At 40.6% G+C, this 19,091-nt stretch overlaps 1 protein-coding gene across 2 annotated transcripts in view; it reads right to left on the bottom strand.

Annotated features, from left to right (window-relative positions):
- Positions 1–19,091, bottom strand: part of LOC120522838 (LIM and senescent cell antigen-like-containing domain protein 1) — a 180,551-nt gene that overhangs the window by 85,766 nt on the left and 75,694 nt on the right. Inside the window, exon 1 of one of the 2 annotated variants that reach the window (XM_039743531.1) lies at positions 12,472–12,708. The exons of the other annotated variant lie outside the window; for it this stretch is intronic. Coding sequence (XP_039599465.1) covers positions 12,472–12,566 — 95 coding nt within the window. The 5' untranslated portion in view covers positions 12,567–12,708. Of the gene's footprint in view, positions 1–12,471; positions 12,709–19,091 lie in introns of those variants that run through there. 2 annotated transcript variants of the gene reach the window in all.

Below are 19,091 nucleotides of genomic sequence, written 5' to 3'. Positions count from 1 at the left end.
ACTTGATCATAACACAGTCCTGAGAGACCCAGTCTTAAAGGTTACAGAGTCCTTGGCTGAAGTACTTTCAATTTAAACATGCTTCATTTCTTACATATATTTCTCTTCTGGTTCGTCCTGCTTCCACTTCAAAACAGGTCCCACCCACATGGCATTTCTCAATTTCTATTCGTCCTCTTCCAAACCCTTCCCCGCGCTGCCTGCAGCTCCTCTTCAAAACCGGTCCCGCCCACACGCAGCTGACATGCCATTTCTCAATTTCTATTCGTCCTCTTCCAAACCCTTCCCCGCGCTGCCTGCAGCTCCTCTTCAAAACCAGTCCCGCCCACACGCAGCCTACACGGCATTTCTCGATTCCTATTCATCCTCTTCAACCTCATTCAACCTCCTGGCCACGGACCATACTGTTTTAAAATACACGGGCAAAATTATCACCAAATCTCTCCACTATACGCTAACACTTCTACCTCTCCAGGATATGGACAGTTGTATTTACAGGGTCATGGGGGTCTGCTGGAGCCAATCCCAGCCAACACAGGGCGCAAGGCAGGAAACAAACACCGGGAGGGGGGCCAGCCCACCGCAGGCCACAGTTACCATTAAACTAAATAGAATTTCAGGATGAACACCTTACAATACCTTATAAAAATAAGGCATTTTAAAATTAGGCCCAGACTGGTCTAGGTATGAACTGAAGCCGGTGAGAGTACCGACTAAAGTCACATGAGACAACGTTTTCTAACGTAGCCTCAGAATATGCCTATCCAGGTTTAAACAACTGCTATCAGCAGAATGGGGTACTGTAGTCTACAGAGTCTACTAAAGTGATTCATTAAAGTGGTATTTTTTATTTATAAGGAAATCAAGAATTGTGTAATTTAGCGAAACAAGGGACTGAATGATAGACTGCCAAATATGAAAATAGTGAGTGCAACAGTGAAAGCAGGGTCTGTTTTTAAATTTTTTTTATGTTTGTTTACTGAGCTTATTCTTCCTCTTAAGCGTCTCAAGTACACAGTCCAACTGTGTCTTTATTTCTACAGCTGCACACCCACAGATTAAGTCCATTGTTCAAGGTCACACGTCAAGCGGGCACTGGGCCAACAACCTTCACATTTGAACAGCATAGCCACAAGAGGGCCCACAATGCCTGATTTACAGCTGTTAGAGGTATAGCTGATGAACCACTGCCCTGTGAGCTTGTGTAGTCTATACTTGTTTGGAAATTGTCACTTACAAAACTTCCTTTTGGGATTTTTGAGGTTTCCTTATAATTCAGGACTATGTCTTGGGCAGCACAACAATGCTGGGTTTCAACCTTGGACAGGTCACTGCCAGTGCAAGGGGCTCCATGCTCTTCCTGAGTCTTTGGGTAGTTTCCACAAGGTATGACAGCTTTCCTCCTACAGTACAAAAATGTGAGGTTTAGGTTAATGTGCTGATACAGCGCATTGCCTCACCCACCAGATGATCCTAAACTAAGACATGAGTGCAGCTGCGCAATGGGTGACACCTCAGCACCACACTTCTTTTACAGTGTGAGGTTTTTTTTTTTGTTTTTTTTACAGTGGCTGGAGTACCAATCCTGCCATCAAACCCTAAATTTTCCCCTGCAAGTTGGAGGATCTGGGCTGGATACAGGTTACTCTAAATTGGTACTGTAGGAGTGACTATGTCCTTTGAAAGCCCAGAAACCCATCTTGCAACTTGGAATTGGACAAGGAAGGTACGGGAAATGGAGAGATGTACAATAAGAAATTTGACAAATGCGACGAGATTCTTCAGTCTATCAAGCTCATTTGTCTACCTAATAGCTAAGCTGTCCCAATATCTCATCCTGTACTTCTTAAGGGCTGTTGAGGCTTCTGCTTTAGTTCCTGGAGCTGCTAGTTTGTGCCAGATTTCCAAAACACCTTGAGTAAAAAAGTGCATCCTGGCTTCAGTTTTAAATGTACTTACTCTTAATTTTCACTTATGTCCACAAGTATGTGTTTCACCCTTAAGATGAAACAATTCTCCTGGATCTGTTTCATCAATGCCTTTGAGAATTTTGAAGACCTGGATAAGGTCCCCATGCAGTCTCCTCTGCTCGAAACTAAACAGATTTAATTCTCTGAGTCAGTCATATCCTTAAGTCCTTGGTTGCTTTTCTCTGCACAACTTCAAGTGGTGCTATGCTATGTCTATCTTACAGTGTGGTGACCAGAACTGCACACTACACTCCAGAGGCGGTCTCACTAATGCATTATATGGTCTTATTGTTATGCCCCTTCATTTATATTCAACAGCTGTAATGATTCAACCTTAAAAATGTATTTTTCTTTTTAATTGCTTCTGAACATTGCTAAGATGATGATAATGTTGTGTTACCATAAACCCCTAAATCTTTTTCAAGATTGCTTCCTGTATGACAGTGTCTCCCATCTTTTGCCCATATGTAGTATTTTACTCTTTGCTATGTTAAATTGCATTGTCCAAGTGCTTGCCAAGTTCTGAAGATTGTGCAAGTTTTCTTGAATTATTTTTGCTGCCTCTACAATATCTGCTACTCCTGCAATTTTAGTACCATCTGTAAATGTCTTAAGTTTACTAAATATTCTGTAATTGATGCAATTAATATTATAATATATATATATTAGAAAAAGTAGCACTGCATAGACAGGCCCCTGAGGCCCCCCTCATCTGTAAATGACATATCATCATATTAAAAAAGCACCCAGTGGAAGGCTAAAAACACTCTAGGCATATTGTGTATTTATTAGTTTTTACCTGTTTGTGATGTTTCCTAAATACAGCTTGAAGCTCTGACCTCACAGTCTACTGCTCTCTTACTCTAATTTAATGTTTTATCAATATCAAACATCGTGACTTTAACAGAAAAAGTCTTTGTGGCCATTCTTTCTTTAGTAACTTTTGAGTAGTCTGTTTATTTTGTACTGTAAAACACATTTTGGTTGTGTTCTTTGTAAGCAGAGGTAAATATTGCGAATAAGGAAGGACAGGACAGTAACTAAATTAACCAATGAATATCCATCCATCAGTTTTTGAGTAGAGTGTATTGGTACACACAACCACACTCGCTTATATTGCGCCAACTTAATAGTTGCCAGTTATCCTAACTTACACTTCTTTTAACCTATCCTGCACATCTTTGAGGACACAGGAAGAAAACCTAAATACCGGGAGAAAAGCAGCTCCCAACAATGACTGGGCTGGGATTGAAACCCATTGCCACCCAGTGATAACCAATGCAAATATAATCTATGTAAGTTTAGCATATAAGTGGATGTAGTAATAGACTCACAAGCTCAGTATGAAGCCTAAATGTATAAGGGCATGGACTGAAGAAGGTAATTCAAGTGCACCATGACTTTATTTTACGAAGAATGCTCTTCAATGTCAGCTGAAGAAACCGGATACCTTTAACAATATGTTAACATAGTTAGCTGTCTTATCATCACCTAGTTGCTCTCTGAGAAAAATCTGCATATTCTTTTAATGTCTGCGTGGTACTGTGTTACAGCCAAGGTTTATTCCCTGGCTTGTATTTATTCTGTATTTTATTTTTTGTTAATTTTTGAACATTATTTTTGCTATTTCTGTCAGTTTTATTTTTATCATTTGTTATTTGTGTTTTGTCTCTTTAAATGTGCTATTCCATGCACTTTGTGGGTGAAGCCCCAGGGGCAGTGAAACCCTGATATGACTGAGAGATCCTCCTCCTGGCTTTATAAGTTGGCCAAAGAGAAGGATTCAGCAGTGGATCACTGAGTTGGTTTGGAGTTTATTGAAAGTATTGTTTTCAGTTTTGATTTTCTGAACAGTTTTAGTTTTCTGAATTATGCTACTTCTGCCTCTGGATCTTAAATGTCAGTTAAGTGTCTTGGCACCTGCTGGCTTTGGATTGTATCCTAAGCCAACTACTTTAGGATCTTGTAAACACCTTTTGCCATATTTGTTTATTTATTGCCTTATTTCAATAATTACATTGCTTTTTAAAGATTCTTGTGCACATTAGATTTAACCGAGGCCTCTTAATTGGCTCAAAATAAGTGTGTCAGAATGTATGTATGCACCTACTCTGTGATGGCCTGACAGAAGCTAGTTCTAGCCTTGCACCCAAGGCTGGAGTTACTGACTCGGGGAGGCAAGTTCAGTAAAGAAAGCCTGGACGTTAATGTTTCACTTGCTGCTGCTATATGCCTCTTATGGAAATTTGCATATTGCTGGAGCAACCCCTATAAAAATACAATTTTGTGAGCATATATTTCTTATCTGTACTGTCTCAGTCTTACATAATGATTCAGATGACAAGCATATTATGAAGAAAATAACCTCAAACATTTTTTTCTGTGATTACTTGGGTTTTTGTGAAGTAGCACGATACCATGTAATGCACTAATCAGGGTTGTAGGAAGACAACATCTACAGTATTGTTCCTATTTTTAAATATTCTTTATATAAGAATCATACCTTTCCTCAAATGCATCTGATGACTTTATCCACAAATGTCATACATCTGGGTGGCACAGCGACATGGATGGCCCTTCTAACCCACAGTGCCAAGCACTGCTGTTCATATCTGCAACTGGCCATTGAACTAAAAATGTTTTTCTGCTTATTTTTGTTTGTACGCAGCATCTGATGTCTCACATTTAATTGTCCGACACTGATGGATTCCACTTGCCCTGGTAACGCATTTCAATCGTTGCAATGTCCTGATGAAACCTATCACCATGCTTGTCACAGATTGCTCGAAGGTTAGCCGAGAAAAAGTCCAAATGTCAGTGCAGAGATCTTTAGTGACATGTTGCACTTCATTGTTTTGTATGCTTGAAGCATGTTTTTGACCAGCTGGACATCGTTTGAGATTGCACAGGTGATGAACCAGCTGAGTTGGTGGGGGCTTCACGGATCTGTGGTATCCGAGGTGAACTTCTCCAGGCTGGTGGTAAGGCTGTCCTCCTGGCATTGCAAGCAATTTTTGCTTCCATTTGGGAGATTGGCATAATCCCAACAGACTGGAAAACGAGACTTGTTATCCCTATCTGGCTCGTCCTCAATAGGAATCCAATACTTGCTTGCCTTCCAGTGCCTGGAACAGTCTGGTTTTACGCCTAAGAAGTCTACCATCAACCGCATCCTGGCACTGAGGGTTCTCATAGAGTGCAAACACGAATATCAGCAGAGTTTCTTTGCAGCCTTTGTCGATTTTCGTAAAGCGTTCGACTCAGTTGATCGACCTGCCCTGTAGGACATCCTGAGGGTTCGGGGGATCCCCTCAAGGTTGCTGGATATCATGGCCGGCCTGCACACTGGTACTGTGAGTGCTGTGCAGAGTGGAGGCAGGACCTCTGTGTTTTTCCCAGTTGATTCTGAGGTTCGTCAGGGGTATGTTCTGCTCCTAGTCTGTTCAATGCTTGTATGGAATGGGTGTTGGGCAAGGTCGTGGGATCCAGTGGCTGTGGGGCATCTGTTGGTAAAGAAAGATTCACAGATCTTGACTTTGCTAACGATGCTGTGATCTTCACAGAGTCAATGGAGCCTGTGATCAGGGCGCTAGAGAGACTGAGCGAAGAGTCTGAGGGCCTGGGCTTGTGAGTGTCCTGGATAAAAACCAAGATACAGGCCTTTAATGACCTCTTGGGCACAGCCATCAGCAGTGTGTCTGTTTGCGGAGAGAGTGTTAACCTTGTTGAGAGGTTTACTTACCTCGGCAGTGACATTCATGTCTCTGGTGACTCTTCCTATAAAGTCAGTAGACGGATTGGGAGAGCATGGGGGGTCATGAGGTCACTGGAAAGGGGTGTGTGGCGCTCCCCATATCTATACAAAAGGACGAAGGTCCTAGTCTTTAGAGTCCTGGTGCTGCCTGTCTTGCTATATGGTTGCGAGACATGGACGCTATCCAGTGACCTGAGATGAAGACTGGACTCCTTTGGTACTGTGTCTCTCTGGAACATCCTTGGGTACCGTTGGTTTGACTTTGTGTTCAATGAGCAGTTGCTCATGGAGTCCTGAATGAAGCACATTAGCTGCATTGTGAGGGAGTGTCAGTTACGGCACTACGGCCATGTGGCGCGTTTCTCCGAGAGTGATCCGGCTCGTAAGATCCTGATTGTTGGGGACCCGAGTGGCTGGACCAGACCAAGGGGTCGCCCACGTAACACCTGGCTGCGGCAGATAGAGGGTCATTTCCAGAGGATGGGACTGGACTGCATGTCTGCCTGGGGGGTTGCCAAGCGGGATCCTGAGTTGTTTAGTCATGTAGTGGGTGCAGCAACACACTGTACCAGTGCATGCTCCCCAACTTGACTTGACATAGTTTGGTGCTCTTAGTTCTCAAAAGCATCCTTGAATTCTTTCCTTGTAATTTCCATGCCACACTAGCAGGTCTTCAAATGGCTTGTCACTGATGACATGTCTGATTTGTGGACCAACAAACATGCCTTCTTTCATTTTATTTGTGGAAACATTGGTCTCAAATTTTAAAATCCTTCATTTTCCTTGTTTCATGAATTATTTCTTCAGTCCAGGTTTTATTGGGTCAACAAGTGGTTTATGTGCCAAACTTTTCTGTCCTGCTTATGGAGCGGACAGTTCTTTTTAATGACTCTTTAGCATGCCTGTCCCATTTGAATTTCTTGCTATAGTGCAGTGCCTTTCCTAGCAGTAGTGCCACTACTTTTAGATCACTACAGATGTTCCAGTTGTATTTGTTATACTGTATATACATACTTTTAATATGAATGGAAATCACAAACATAGGTGATTTCAATACAATGGTACAGGACAAGAAAATATGAAGGTGATTTTTGTGATCTGCAGATCAAAATCCACAAGATACAGCCAAAAGAGTTTTCAGGAAGCAACAGTTTTGTTGTCCAGTGTAACGGATGGATTCCATACATTTACAGTAAAATGACTGCTCAGGCATGTAGCAACTTTGAGAAAATCAATGACAAGTGAAAGAATGGAAACTGAGCTGAAACCCACTGAGTAATATGCTCTGGAGAACAATGACAAGATGATGTTTAACTTGCCTAACAGTGAAAGGTGTGTGTGTGTGTGTGTGTGCGATACACGAAAAGAAAGGCTAATTGTTTAAAAATGCATCAGTGCAAAGACAAAATGAGAAACAATAGCAGGATACTGGGCGCCACACTGCTAGCTCATAACACAGATTTCATCTGGGGTGCGGGAAGGTGCTCAATTTTGTAACCCACCTGAAGATATTCAGTTGGTGTAGAGGCTGTGAATGTGCTTTGATACCTGGTAACTTTGTAATAATTAATATTTTTTACTCCTGGTGCACAGTCCAGGGTTTGGTCCTGCTTGCATCCTTTGATTAACTGATTACAAAATGATGACTATGCACCAGTCGGTCTGTCGGTCTGTTAATGCTATAGTTGTTAATGATGGTAGCTCAAATTTACAGTTCAAAAAAGTCAGCTTCATGATATCTCTTAGCATTACATGAGGCAATCTGTGGGAAGCTGGCAGAATACGGTTTTCATGGGAGACTGAGAAAATCAAGGACATTTACATCCGTCAACATAAATACTTGGCAGTTCAAAAGCCCATAGCACCCCCTGTTAAGATAAAGCTGACTACCAGGTCTCATGTGCACATCTACAGTAAGTAGAAAAAGATGAAAGGAAGAAAGAGGGAGTCAAAGTAGGAGGCGGGGGTGGCAGAACCAGTTAAACCAGGTGAGCGCAGCCCACATCTCAGCAGGAAATCAACTGAAATGAATGAAGGCATGTGCGTGTGCGTGTGCTCTCATGCTCGCACACACAAATACGATTTGCTAATTGCTCTTCATAAACAACATTGGTGGTTCTACTTTCTTACATTTTTTTGCTTGGGAAGTTAGTTATATTTCCCAAGTCGCATTCACCCTGGAGACGTGCTACAGGAACATTTTGGTCAGTTTAAAAAACAAGGAATCACATGACAAGGCTACTTCTGCATGCAAAATATGCAAACCTCCAGCCTGTGACTTCACAGCTGAATAAGACCATGTGTGCTAATATGGCTTGTGTGTGGGCAGGAGAGTGCGAGGCCGCTCTCTTTATCAGTTCTGCTTTTTCTTTTTAAGACATCAATCAAAAGATATGAGGGCAGGAGGGACAGATTACACACAAAAGACAGTGGATTTGCAGGAGGCCGAATGAAGGTTAAAGTTTCATTTAGCTGCAATATGTAAATGGGGTTACAGCACTTTATACAAATTTGGAGATTTGCCTGGACACCCAAAGCTGCTGGGATCAGCTTCAGCACCGGCCGTTCTGTCACTCAATTCACTGTCTGAATTGGATTAAGCGATTCTGAAAATGTTATGCTGAGACTTCTCAGCAGGCTGAACAGCAGCAGCAAGGAGATGCCGAGATAGTGCATCAGAGATGATTACCCACTTAGCAGAACTACATACTTTAGCATGTAGACAGATTACACGCTGCCTCCACACACCACTTTGGTGTTTATTCAGGACTTTCAATCGCACTCCTAAAGCCGATGTCACATTAGACAACTTTTCCAGTGATTTTCAGTCATAGCCTTCACTTCACTCGGTTGTGCGCTCCTGTGATCCCGATCACCAAAAGTGATATAGCTAACAACTTGAGACACATTAGTCTGCCACTGGCTATGATAAAATCAGACAGTTTTAATCTTTCTTTAGCCATTTGTGATGTGCCTGGTGTACAGGAGCTCTGACAACCAATAAATGCTCATCCGGAAATTCAGTGCATAGAATGTAGTGATGAGGAATAAGGAACACAAGTGTTTTGTACCTCACAAACAGAAGAGAGGCTCACTTTTCTGAAGTCTTGTATTTTGCCTAAAACTAAAAAGCAAAAAAGAAAAAAAGGCAGCAGCTCAACTCATTATAGCTGTTAATCCTTTGCAAAGTACTGGTGACAGCACAGTGGCTTTATGTATGATGGAAAAAAAAAAAGGCAGAGATTGGTGCTGAAGTCACCATAGCTGTTAACCTTTCAGGCAGCACATTGGTGTCTGACAGAAAACAGGGCAAGCACGAAGATTGCTGGAGGACTGGTGTTTAGTTGGTAAATGTGACAGTCATGTAAATCAACACAGTCCAGTGATGAGAACAGTGACTGCAATTGGCAAATCTGACATACACAAGGACAAGGAGTCAAGTAATGTGACATTGGCTTAAGTAAGCTGACAAAGAATACAAAATCTTCTGCACCTTCTGACATGAAAACATTTTAAATACTGTATACAGAAACAATAGTACTTTACCTCTAAACAGACCTAGAATAATAGGAACTATTAAATCACAAAGCTCAATCTATAACTTCGATCCAATATGTGACCAAGAGCAGTATAGGAATTGTATCAATAGCAATTGCACTATACTTGCTAAGAGATTTGGAATGGTTTGAACTCTGAAATTCACTATACTTTATCACAAAACTCAATCTATAGCACGGATTCTGCATGTGACCCAGACAGAGTCACTTCATTGATAAGAGCAGAAATTGTATAAATAAGAAAACATTGGTAATAAAGTAAAGAATATCAGCCAAGAGACACTCCGAAAGACACTACTGATACATACACCAGTAGATTCAGTGACAGTTTCTACCCACAGCATCATAAATTTGCTAAACAGTGAATCATTCAAATTCAGATATTGTGACCACTCTGTCTCAGGCTCACAAATCCCAGTTACAAATGAACTGGGGACAGTCCTTGGTTCAAATACACTCTTCTAATGCACACAAAGTACTTTTAAACAAGCTCCTTTCTTCACAATCACCACTATAGTTCTCTTCTTTTTTTCTCCTGTACTCCAACCCAGGTAAGCTTTGTCCTCCTCATCTCTGGATTCCTTTTTTTGAAGCCAAAGCTGGGAGTACTTCCTGTGCAACAGTACTGCATCTAAGAAGCTCTTCTGGGTCAGGCCGAACTTCCATACGTCAATGTAGACTCCCCCAAAAAGGGCTGCCTACATGGACAACAACTCAGATACAGCCCTCTGGGTGGTCAAATGGGACCCCCTCCTGTACTGAGGGAAAACACAAAGGCCAATGTCTACCTGCTCTAATGGCCTCCTGACCAGATAATGACACACCCAGGGTGCCACCTCATCCATACCATCCTTTATGATATACAGTAACTTCAGAAAGTATTCAAACTTCTTCAGTTTTCTCACATTTTATGTTGCAGCACTATGTTAAAATTATTTAAATGATTTTTTTTGCCTCATCGAGCAACACTCAATACAAATAGAATGACAAAATCAAAGTAGGATATTAGAAATTTATTATATGTAAGAAGGGACCCGAGTTGCCTAGAAAGCATGCATATTGTAATCTGTTAAGTTAGCTAATAAAAGATGTAATTTTGCTAGACTTCTCATTTGAAATTTATTATAAATAAAAAACAGAAATGCTGTCAGTACTTAGATGAAACAGCTTTAGCAGCGACTATAGCCCAGAATCCTCTGAATATAAAGACTGGGTGTGTGTTGCATGCTGTGTGCACTAAAAGTAATAATTTCATGGTACTGAGCACACATGACAAGACAATTGAGTTAGCTATAAAAACACTAGATACTGTAGACAGACAGACAGACAGACAGATAGATAGATAGATAGATAGATAGATAGATAGATAGATAAGGCACTATATAATAGATAGATAGATAAGGCACTATATGATAGATAGATAGATAGATAGATAGATAGATAGATAGATAGATAGATAGATAGATAGATAGATAGATAGATAGATAGATAGATAGATAGATACTTTATTAATCCCACAGGGAAATTCACATTCACAAAGGCTCAATTTCTACATCTGACACACTGTGTTAAACCAAACTGAGTTACACAACTCTTATATATACCCATTAACAAACCCATAATGAAAGGCACTACATAAAGTCATTATACTCAATCTACCCCACTGAAAACCTGTGTCATCAAAACTGAGTCAGTTCTCTGCCAGTGTACAAATTATGGAAAACAAATGTGCCATATTTATAGGAGTCCTGGGAATTATAAATGGTGTCATTTCTAAACAATATTCACTGCTGACAAAATATGTGGCTCAGACTGAAATGTTTCTTGAGAAAGGGCATGGATTATGTAAAAACATGGAAATAAGCGTACAGTGCTGCTCCAGTCATTTAAGTTTCTGAGCACTGAGCTGTCACAAAACCTTAAGTGAGAAGAAAACCCATCAGAAAATGTTCTGTATGCGACAGCTGAGGAAATTTAATCTACTCCAAGCAATACTGGTCCAGTTCTACACAAAGCCATCATCGAGTCCATTCTGACCTCATCTGTAACTGTCTGGTGCTGCCTCTGTTCAGGTTAAGGCCAATCTGCAGTGCATCATCAAAACCTGTGATCAGATCATAGGCTGTAACTTGCCACCCATTCAAGTACTAAATAAATCCATGGTAAACAAGCGTGGCTGCAAAGAACACTGCTGATCCGACTCACCTTGTGCACCACCTATTCCAGAGACTCCCCTCCGGCAAACGCCTTTGTGCATTGAAAGCTACAGCAAAACACCACTTAAGTTTTTTTTTCCCCACGTGCAGTTATTCTGACTAACCATGAATGAATTTCTGCTCAGTACCTATACCTGCACACTTTGACTTTTTTCACATTTCATACTATCTTATCTTTTTATATTTTTTGTTGTCCTTGAATGCTGCAGAAATGTTACCAAGTACACATTAGCGTACCTGGCCAATAAAGCAAATTCTGATTCTCATCCTTCCAAGAGAGTTGGAAGAGTAAGGCTGTAAGACACTATATAAAATTGCAAAGTGCAATTTCCATCAATGACACACAGTGCTATTTAGCCTGAATCAGTTAACCTGCCAGTGTGGTAATTCAAAAAAAATACTGAAGCAATGGTACTTTACCAAATTAAGAGGAATGAAATAATGGGAACAGTTAAAGGAACTACTCTGTTAAATATATAAAAAAAAAAATCACAAGGCTCAATCTTCTCCATTAAAACTCTATGTGATCTTATGTAATTCACCTAACCTGACAGAGCGTACACTCTAGAAGTAGTTTTAGGCCAGTGAAGCACCTTTGTGTGATGTTTATTACACAAAGGCAGTTTTCTTCCTTTCCTCAAAATTTCACAAAACTTTTGTTTTTCAGGTTGTGTCTTTGGGATGCTCTCTGTTTACAGAACTGCGAGCACACACATACCAAAACTTGTCCAAGAGAACTAATTGTCACAGACGCTGTCATTATTTTTATTTCTAGCTCCATTCAAACTGTACACCATTTTTCTCTTTTTTTTTTTTTGTTAAACATTTAAGACAAGAACACAGCAGCACTGATCACAGTGGCAGTGACATGGGATTTGCCATTGCCTCTGAAGCACACAATTACAGATCTTGAGACAAGAGGTAGTGCAAAGAGAGGAAGCCCGGCCAATGTGGTAAAATATTAACCCGCTCACCTGAACCTGTTCTTCTGCCCATAGCTCTCAGGACGCTCCTGCCTCCTCCTGTACAGGTCTGAATTGGAGAGCTCTTTTAAGCGCAAGGAATTCATTTCTCTGCGTTTCAAATCCTCTTTTGAACAGGAAGCCAGTATCCTGTGGGCATGGCAAATGAAGGCAAGCACACACACTCTTCTCACACTTACTCACAGCTTGGCATGCAGGAGCTCGCTCTTCTCCCCACTGCCGATTACCTGCCGAGCTGGAGACTGGAATCTCCACACAACGTGTTGCTACATTCCAATCCCCAACCCCCCAGCAACCCCCTCACAAAAAAAAAAGATCACGCCCTACAGAAACTCCCTTTACTCCTCCTCCACCTCAGGAGCCAATGTCTCTGTACAAACACACACCTAGAGGGTGCATTTCTTACAAAATCATTCAAAGCTGGAACAGGGAGGAGAAGGAGAAAATGGGGCTGAGCTGTCAGTCATTAGTCGAAAAACCCTGAGGCACTTTAATCATAAGGTTACAATTCCACCAGGGTGGCCTCAGGGTTTGTAAACAGCTCTGAAATGAGCACATTGATTCTCACAAGAATAGTAAATCCGAACTCCCCTGCCCTTTAACCTTAGTTAAGGTGCAGTATTAGATTTGGTCCTGTTAACCAAAAAAAGCAGATGAAATTATCAGGTGTTCAGAGCAAAATATTTATTTTACAGTAGTATGAATCTGGTAACAAATCCTCATCCATCCATTATCAGTCTTGCTTAATTCAATTGAGGGTTGTGGGGGCCAAAGCTGATCTGGCAGCATCAGGTAGAAAGCAGAAACCAACTTTTGCCAAGGTGTCACACGCCTTACTGAGTAATGAATTTGATTGCTTACAGACAAGATAGATAGATAGATAGATAGATAAGGCACTATATAATAGATAGATAGATAGATAGATAGATAGATAGATAGATAGATAGATAGATAGATAGATAGATAGATAGATAGATAGATCGATACTTTATTAATCCCAAGGGGAAATTCACATAATCCAGCAGCAGTATACTGATAAGGACATCAGAATTATTGGTTGCTTGGTCATTTTTAGCTTACTGATCTCACCCTGTTAAACTTGGCAGAACATATGCCTTATCCACCCATCCATTTACAGCAGGGAAAATAAGTATTGAACGCGCCAACTTTTATCTTATTAAATACGTTTCTAATGGAGCTATTGACATGAAATTTTCACCAGATGTCGGTAACAACCCATGTAATCCACACATAGAAAGAAATCAAAACAAGTAAGTCCATTAATTATATGTAACATGGTGGAATTACAAAGGGAATAAATATTGAACACACTTATGGAAATTTATTTAATACTTAGTAGAAAAGCCTTTGTTGGTAATGACAGCTTCAAGACACCTCTCCTGTATGGAGAAACTAGTCGCATGCATTGCTCAGGGGAGATTTTGGCCCATTCTTCCACACAAACTGTCTTCAAATCTTGAAGGTTCTGGGGCCCTCTTCTATGAACTCCAATCTTCAGTTCTTTCCATAGATTTTCAATTGCATTCAAATCGGGTGATAGATTGGCCCTTCTAGCAGCTTTACTTTCTTTCTCTGAAACCAACTCAGAGTTTCCTTGGCTGTGTGTTTGAAATCATTGTCAATATATTTGATAATCATAATCAATATATTTACTGAGAAAAACTTTTGACGCGTTCAATGCTTACTTTCCCCACTGTAACTAGCTTCATCAACTGCTTGCCCACCACAAGGTCCATTCACACACTGTGCTAAATTAAGAGTTTCCAAGTAACCTAAAGTGAATTTCACATTACACAACTTCTAGTTTTGCGGTATGTCAGATGTGCCGACTACAGTGGCTGATCTAATCGTTGGACCATGTCAATTTGCATGAAGGAAAAAAAATGCTGGGAATGTCAAATTTAGCAACTTTTGAGCACAGTTTTACTAGTCCCTTTTTCTGACACAAATAATGTGCTGCATAAAGGAGCCACAGCTGTACAAGGAGTTAATGAGTGCAGTGAGTTCTCCATTCTGCCATAGTACATAAAAGAAGAGATATCAAACAGATGAGCTTCTCCTCTATTTGTGAAGTCCGAAACACCTGCGTTCCTCATTCCTCACTGCTGCATTATATGCATTGACCTTTCGATTGAGCATTCATTGGCTGTCAGCTCTCATGCAGACAGAGCTCACCCCTGTGACTAAAGGCAGAATCATGTTTGATTTTGTCAGAGTGAGTCGCAGGGTATGTCACATTACACGACTCGCCTTCACAGTAGTGTGCCACAACAAAAAGTTATGCAAATGAAGGCTATGACTGAAAATCACTAGAAAGATCATCTAGTTTGACATGGTTTTAACACACAAATCTTGAGGATTGTGAAAGAAATAAAAGTACCTGAATGAAATCCCATACAGGTGACTAACAATCACTTATTTAATTGTTACCAATTTATAATTACAGTGAACCCTCGTTTATCACGGTTAATCCGTTCCAGACTCTACTGTGATAAATGAATTTTCGCGAAGTAGGATTCTTTATTTATAAATCGAATATTTTCGCAGTTAGAGTATAGAAAACCTGTTTACGACCTTCTAAATACGTTTTTTAACATTATTAGAGCCTTCTAGACATGAAATAACACACTTTAGTCACCATTACACTCGTATTACTCAATATATTAGACAAAATAAGAGAAAATAAGACATATTAGACGTTACAAATATCATATTATTAGGCGCACTCGCTTTTTAAGGCAACCGACTTTTATCCTCAATTTTTGTGCGCTCCATGTGTACATCAGGCATGTAAGTGTAGGGAATGAGAACATCAAAGTGCCCATTCATAATATTTCCCGAAATGTTTTTTTTAATCCCCTCAAGTGCCTGTCCAAAGTCGTACAATGTCAGCCCGAATCTGTACCACTAAAGACGGAGTTTCTAGCACTAAATAAGCTATAGATGAGAATAAGCAAGCACCATCTCCCCTGATATTTACTATGCGGTGAGGCATTTGTACTCCATCAACATTAATTATTTCCAGAGACATAATTTTGTCTATTTTTCCAGCGCATCGCGCACAAAAGCAAGGGAACGGTGACAGCACCAGAACTCTGCTCACATCACGTCGCTTCGCACCTCAAGCAGCAAATAGTAAGTCTGTAACAAGCGGAATACCGCTGCACTTTGCACTCATGGGACGGAAGGACAATCCCAAACGCATTTATATAGTAGATTAATGTACTGTACATTTAATTGCACACAACCACCTACCTATGAAGGCACGACCTCAGTAGGAGAGTCTTCAGAGGTGGTGCAGTATCTTCAGCAGGTGCGTTGTTGTCTTCAGTGAAGAAGTACTAGGAGTAGGCAGTGGGTGTCTGGGTGTGCGGCTGAAGAACATCTTGATAGGCAGTTGCTGGCGCTGTCTTTTCATATGCGTGAGGAGGCTTTTGTAGGGTATTGCCATCTTTGATCATATCCAAGAGTTTCACCTTCTCCTGGAGAGTAAGCATCTTCCTCCGGCGCTTAGTTTTATTGTCAGATGGCTTAGAAAAAGCAGCACGTTTAGGAGCCATCGTAGGGCTTACATAAAAGTTCTCAGAAAGCGCATGCATAGTGACGTAAGCGTGTATGAGAAACAAATCGCGATAGAGTGAAGCCGCGAAAGTCGAAGCGTGATATAGCGAGGGATCACTGTATTATTATTACTTGGCACAATTGTTAGTGCTGCTACTTCATGTGTATAAAGTTCTGACCTTGTAACAAGTCATGTGCAGTCTGTACATTCCCCCTGTGGCTGTGTGGGTTTTCTACTGTTTATTCCTGTTTACTTACAACATCTTGAAGCAATGCTGGTTTAATAACCTTGAGACTCTTGATTTACCCAGCATCAACGATTATGTGTGGACTGGCAACCTATCTAGTGTTGGTTCCTATCTTATGCCCAAAGCTGCTCAGAAAGGCACAGTCTTTATTTATTACTATTATTTATTTATTCAGTCTGTCCTGAACTGAATAGAAGACAAAAAAGATGGAGAAAGAGAAGAATGGATGAATTATTGTCACCATCAATCCACTCAGTAAGCGCTGATGCATCACAAATTCCAAGTCCTGGATTTAAATCCCACACCCATGGGTTTCCCCTCCTATACCCTCCTCAAAGACACGCAAACTTCGAATTGCTAGTTAACTGGACTACTTACTATGTAAGACTGGTGCCTGAAATGAAACAGAGCCCTGTCCAGGACTGCCTTGGATCTAACGCAGCAAGGACTGGCTCTAGCCCAAATGACCATGAACTAGGCCGAGTGGGACTGAGAATATTATGTTATTAACAAATTCATTTTTGTTTTTCATTTCATATTAAAGTGTCACAGAATGCTAGTACAGTAAAGCAAAATAATGAAGTACAAAATACTGTGCAATAGCTAACAACATATAGCCTGGAGTTATAAAAATGAGGTGGAATAGAACAGTAGAATAAAGTGACTAGTCTTGATAAATGTGGAGTTGTAGTCAATGTAGTGGCTTAGGAATTAACCAATAAAGTGACAGTTGTTCCAGATGTTTCTCAACCAAAAATGTCCTGTCTTTGGGGTAAGTAAGCTTCACCCAGATAATGACTAGGACGAGGACTGAATGTGGGTTCTTGGAGCCGTGAAGCAGCAGTGTAAACTACTACACCACTCAAGCAAAACTTGACCAAAAAGAAATGTGTAAGTTATAACAACCACACAAATATACGGCATAAACTGTTATGACATCTCACAAGGGAGTAAAGCTCAACAACTCCTGCATCCAGGTCACCCTGAACATGGCATAAAAACACGGTTGTTTTCCTGCAAAGGAGGATAAATGCCCAGTGAGTAATAAAAAGGTCAAAGTATCCCACAGCCAGCCCCCCATTTCACAAGTTGTTAACAGATTCCTTCATGCCTGTTATTCTCCGCAAACTACAGTCAAGAGAGCAGAGCGAGATATGGGCCTCACATAAATGGAGTTCAAACAGACCGGAAAACTGACAAAATTATCAAAATCTCTAAAGAGCTGGAAAACATTACTGGACACTGCTGGGTATAGTTAATTTAGTGCCATCCACCCATCTGTTTTTGTAACCCATGGCAGGGTCATGCAGATTGGGAACCAATTCAGACATATATGGGAGAAAGGAAGGAACCAATCCTGGGTGGGGTGTGTGTCAACTGCAGAGCATACTCCCTCTCAGAACGGGCTAATTTATAGTGGTTCATTATCATGCAACTTATCTCTGGGAAGTTGGAGGAAATTAAGGCCCCTGAGGAAAACGTGTAAACCTTGGACTAGAGAATTTCTACCTATGATTTGACATTTTTTTTTTCCACACTGTTTTGGTGTTATTTTATCATTTATTTATTTTTATTTTATATTGAAGATGACTGCTGCTTCCTGCGGTGGGATGGCGCCCTGCGTGGGGTTTGTTTCCTGCCTTGTGCCCTGTGTTGCCTGGGATTGGCTCCACCAGACCTCCGTGACCCTGTAGTTAGTATACAGCAGGTTGGATAATGGATGGATGGATGACTGCTATTTCGTGACAACATGGAGGCCTGGCTACAAGATAAGGCCACACGAGTGGGAACATAACATCATAATGACATTATACTTCAATATAAAAGCAGGCAAGAACTTAAAAACCTAGTTTCTTTTAATCCATTCATTCATGTCTATCCACCTATAGCCATTTAAGTAAAGAAAACCTTTTTGGGTTCAACCATAAGGCCAATGTTTTCTAGATTTAGTTATTATTTTGATTTTTAGCATCACAGGCTGTTTTCTTTAAGTGCCTTCCTGTCAAAATTATTGGGAAAGTTTTACTTTATGTGATTGCTTGTGATTTACTGTGCTGTGGTGAGGTCAAACTACCCACTGTGAACAATTTTGCCCTTTAATCTCAATGCCAAAGACTAGATATGTGGATTCAGTATACAAACATTATCTTTATTTAGGACACTTTGAGTCACAAAAACTCAAGGCCAGATAAAGTCATAGTTGGAAGACCGGAGATCAGATTTAAAGCTAGTCAAAGCACGCAAGGTCAAAATAAGATTTAGTCAAAGCAGACAAAAACAGATAAAGTGACAATGGCTGTGCTTGGCAAACTGCAGCATAGATGTCCTGCACATTTTTCTCTTTGTCTCCTGTAAAGCTGTGCCAGGTGAAACACCCAAGCAACAGTTGTATTAACTATTTCTCCAGTCTTTATTATCCACTGTAATAAAACAGAGGTGCTTATAGTGGGTCCATCAGCTAAAGCCCAAATTGGTCTTGAACTTCTCGGCTCTTTCTCTGTCTTTTGCAAACCTCAAGTCCGCAATCTTGGTGTTATCTTTGACAGTAACCTCTCTTTTAAGAATCAGATTAATTCTGTAGTCAAGAGTTGCTTTTTCCAGCTGTCTTTTAAGTAAGATAAAGCCTTTTTTTATCTTCTAGGGATCTTGAGAAAGCTACTCATGCTTTTATCTTTTCTCGCCTTGATTACTGCAACTCGCTGTATTCTGGGATTAGCAAATCTCTGACACGCAGGTTACAGTTGGTCCAGAATGCTGCCGCTCGCTTCCTGGTTGGGCCAA

This window comes from Polypterus senegalus, chromosome 2 (assembly GCF_016835505.1).
Source record: "Polypterus senegalus isolate Bchr_013 chromosome 2, ASM1683550v1, whole genome shotgun sequence".
Lineage (NCBI taxonomy): Eukaryota > Metazoa > Chordata > Cladistia > Polypteriformes > Polypteridae > Polypterus > Polypterus senegalus.
Note: the sequence above shows the minus strand (reverse complement) of the source record. Positions and strands in the feature narration are given on the sequence as shown.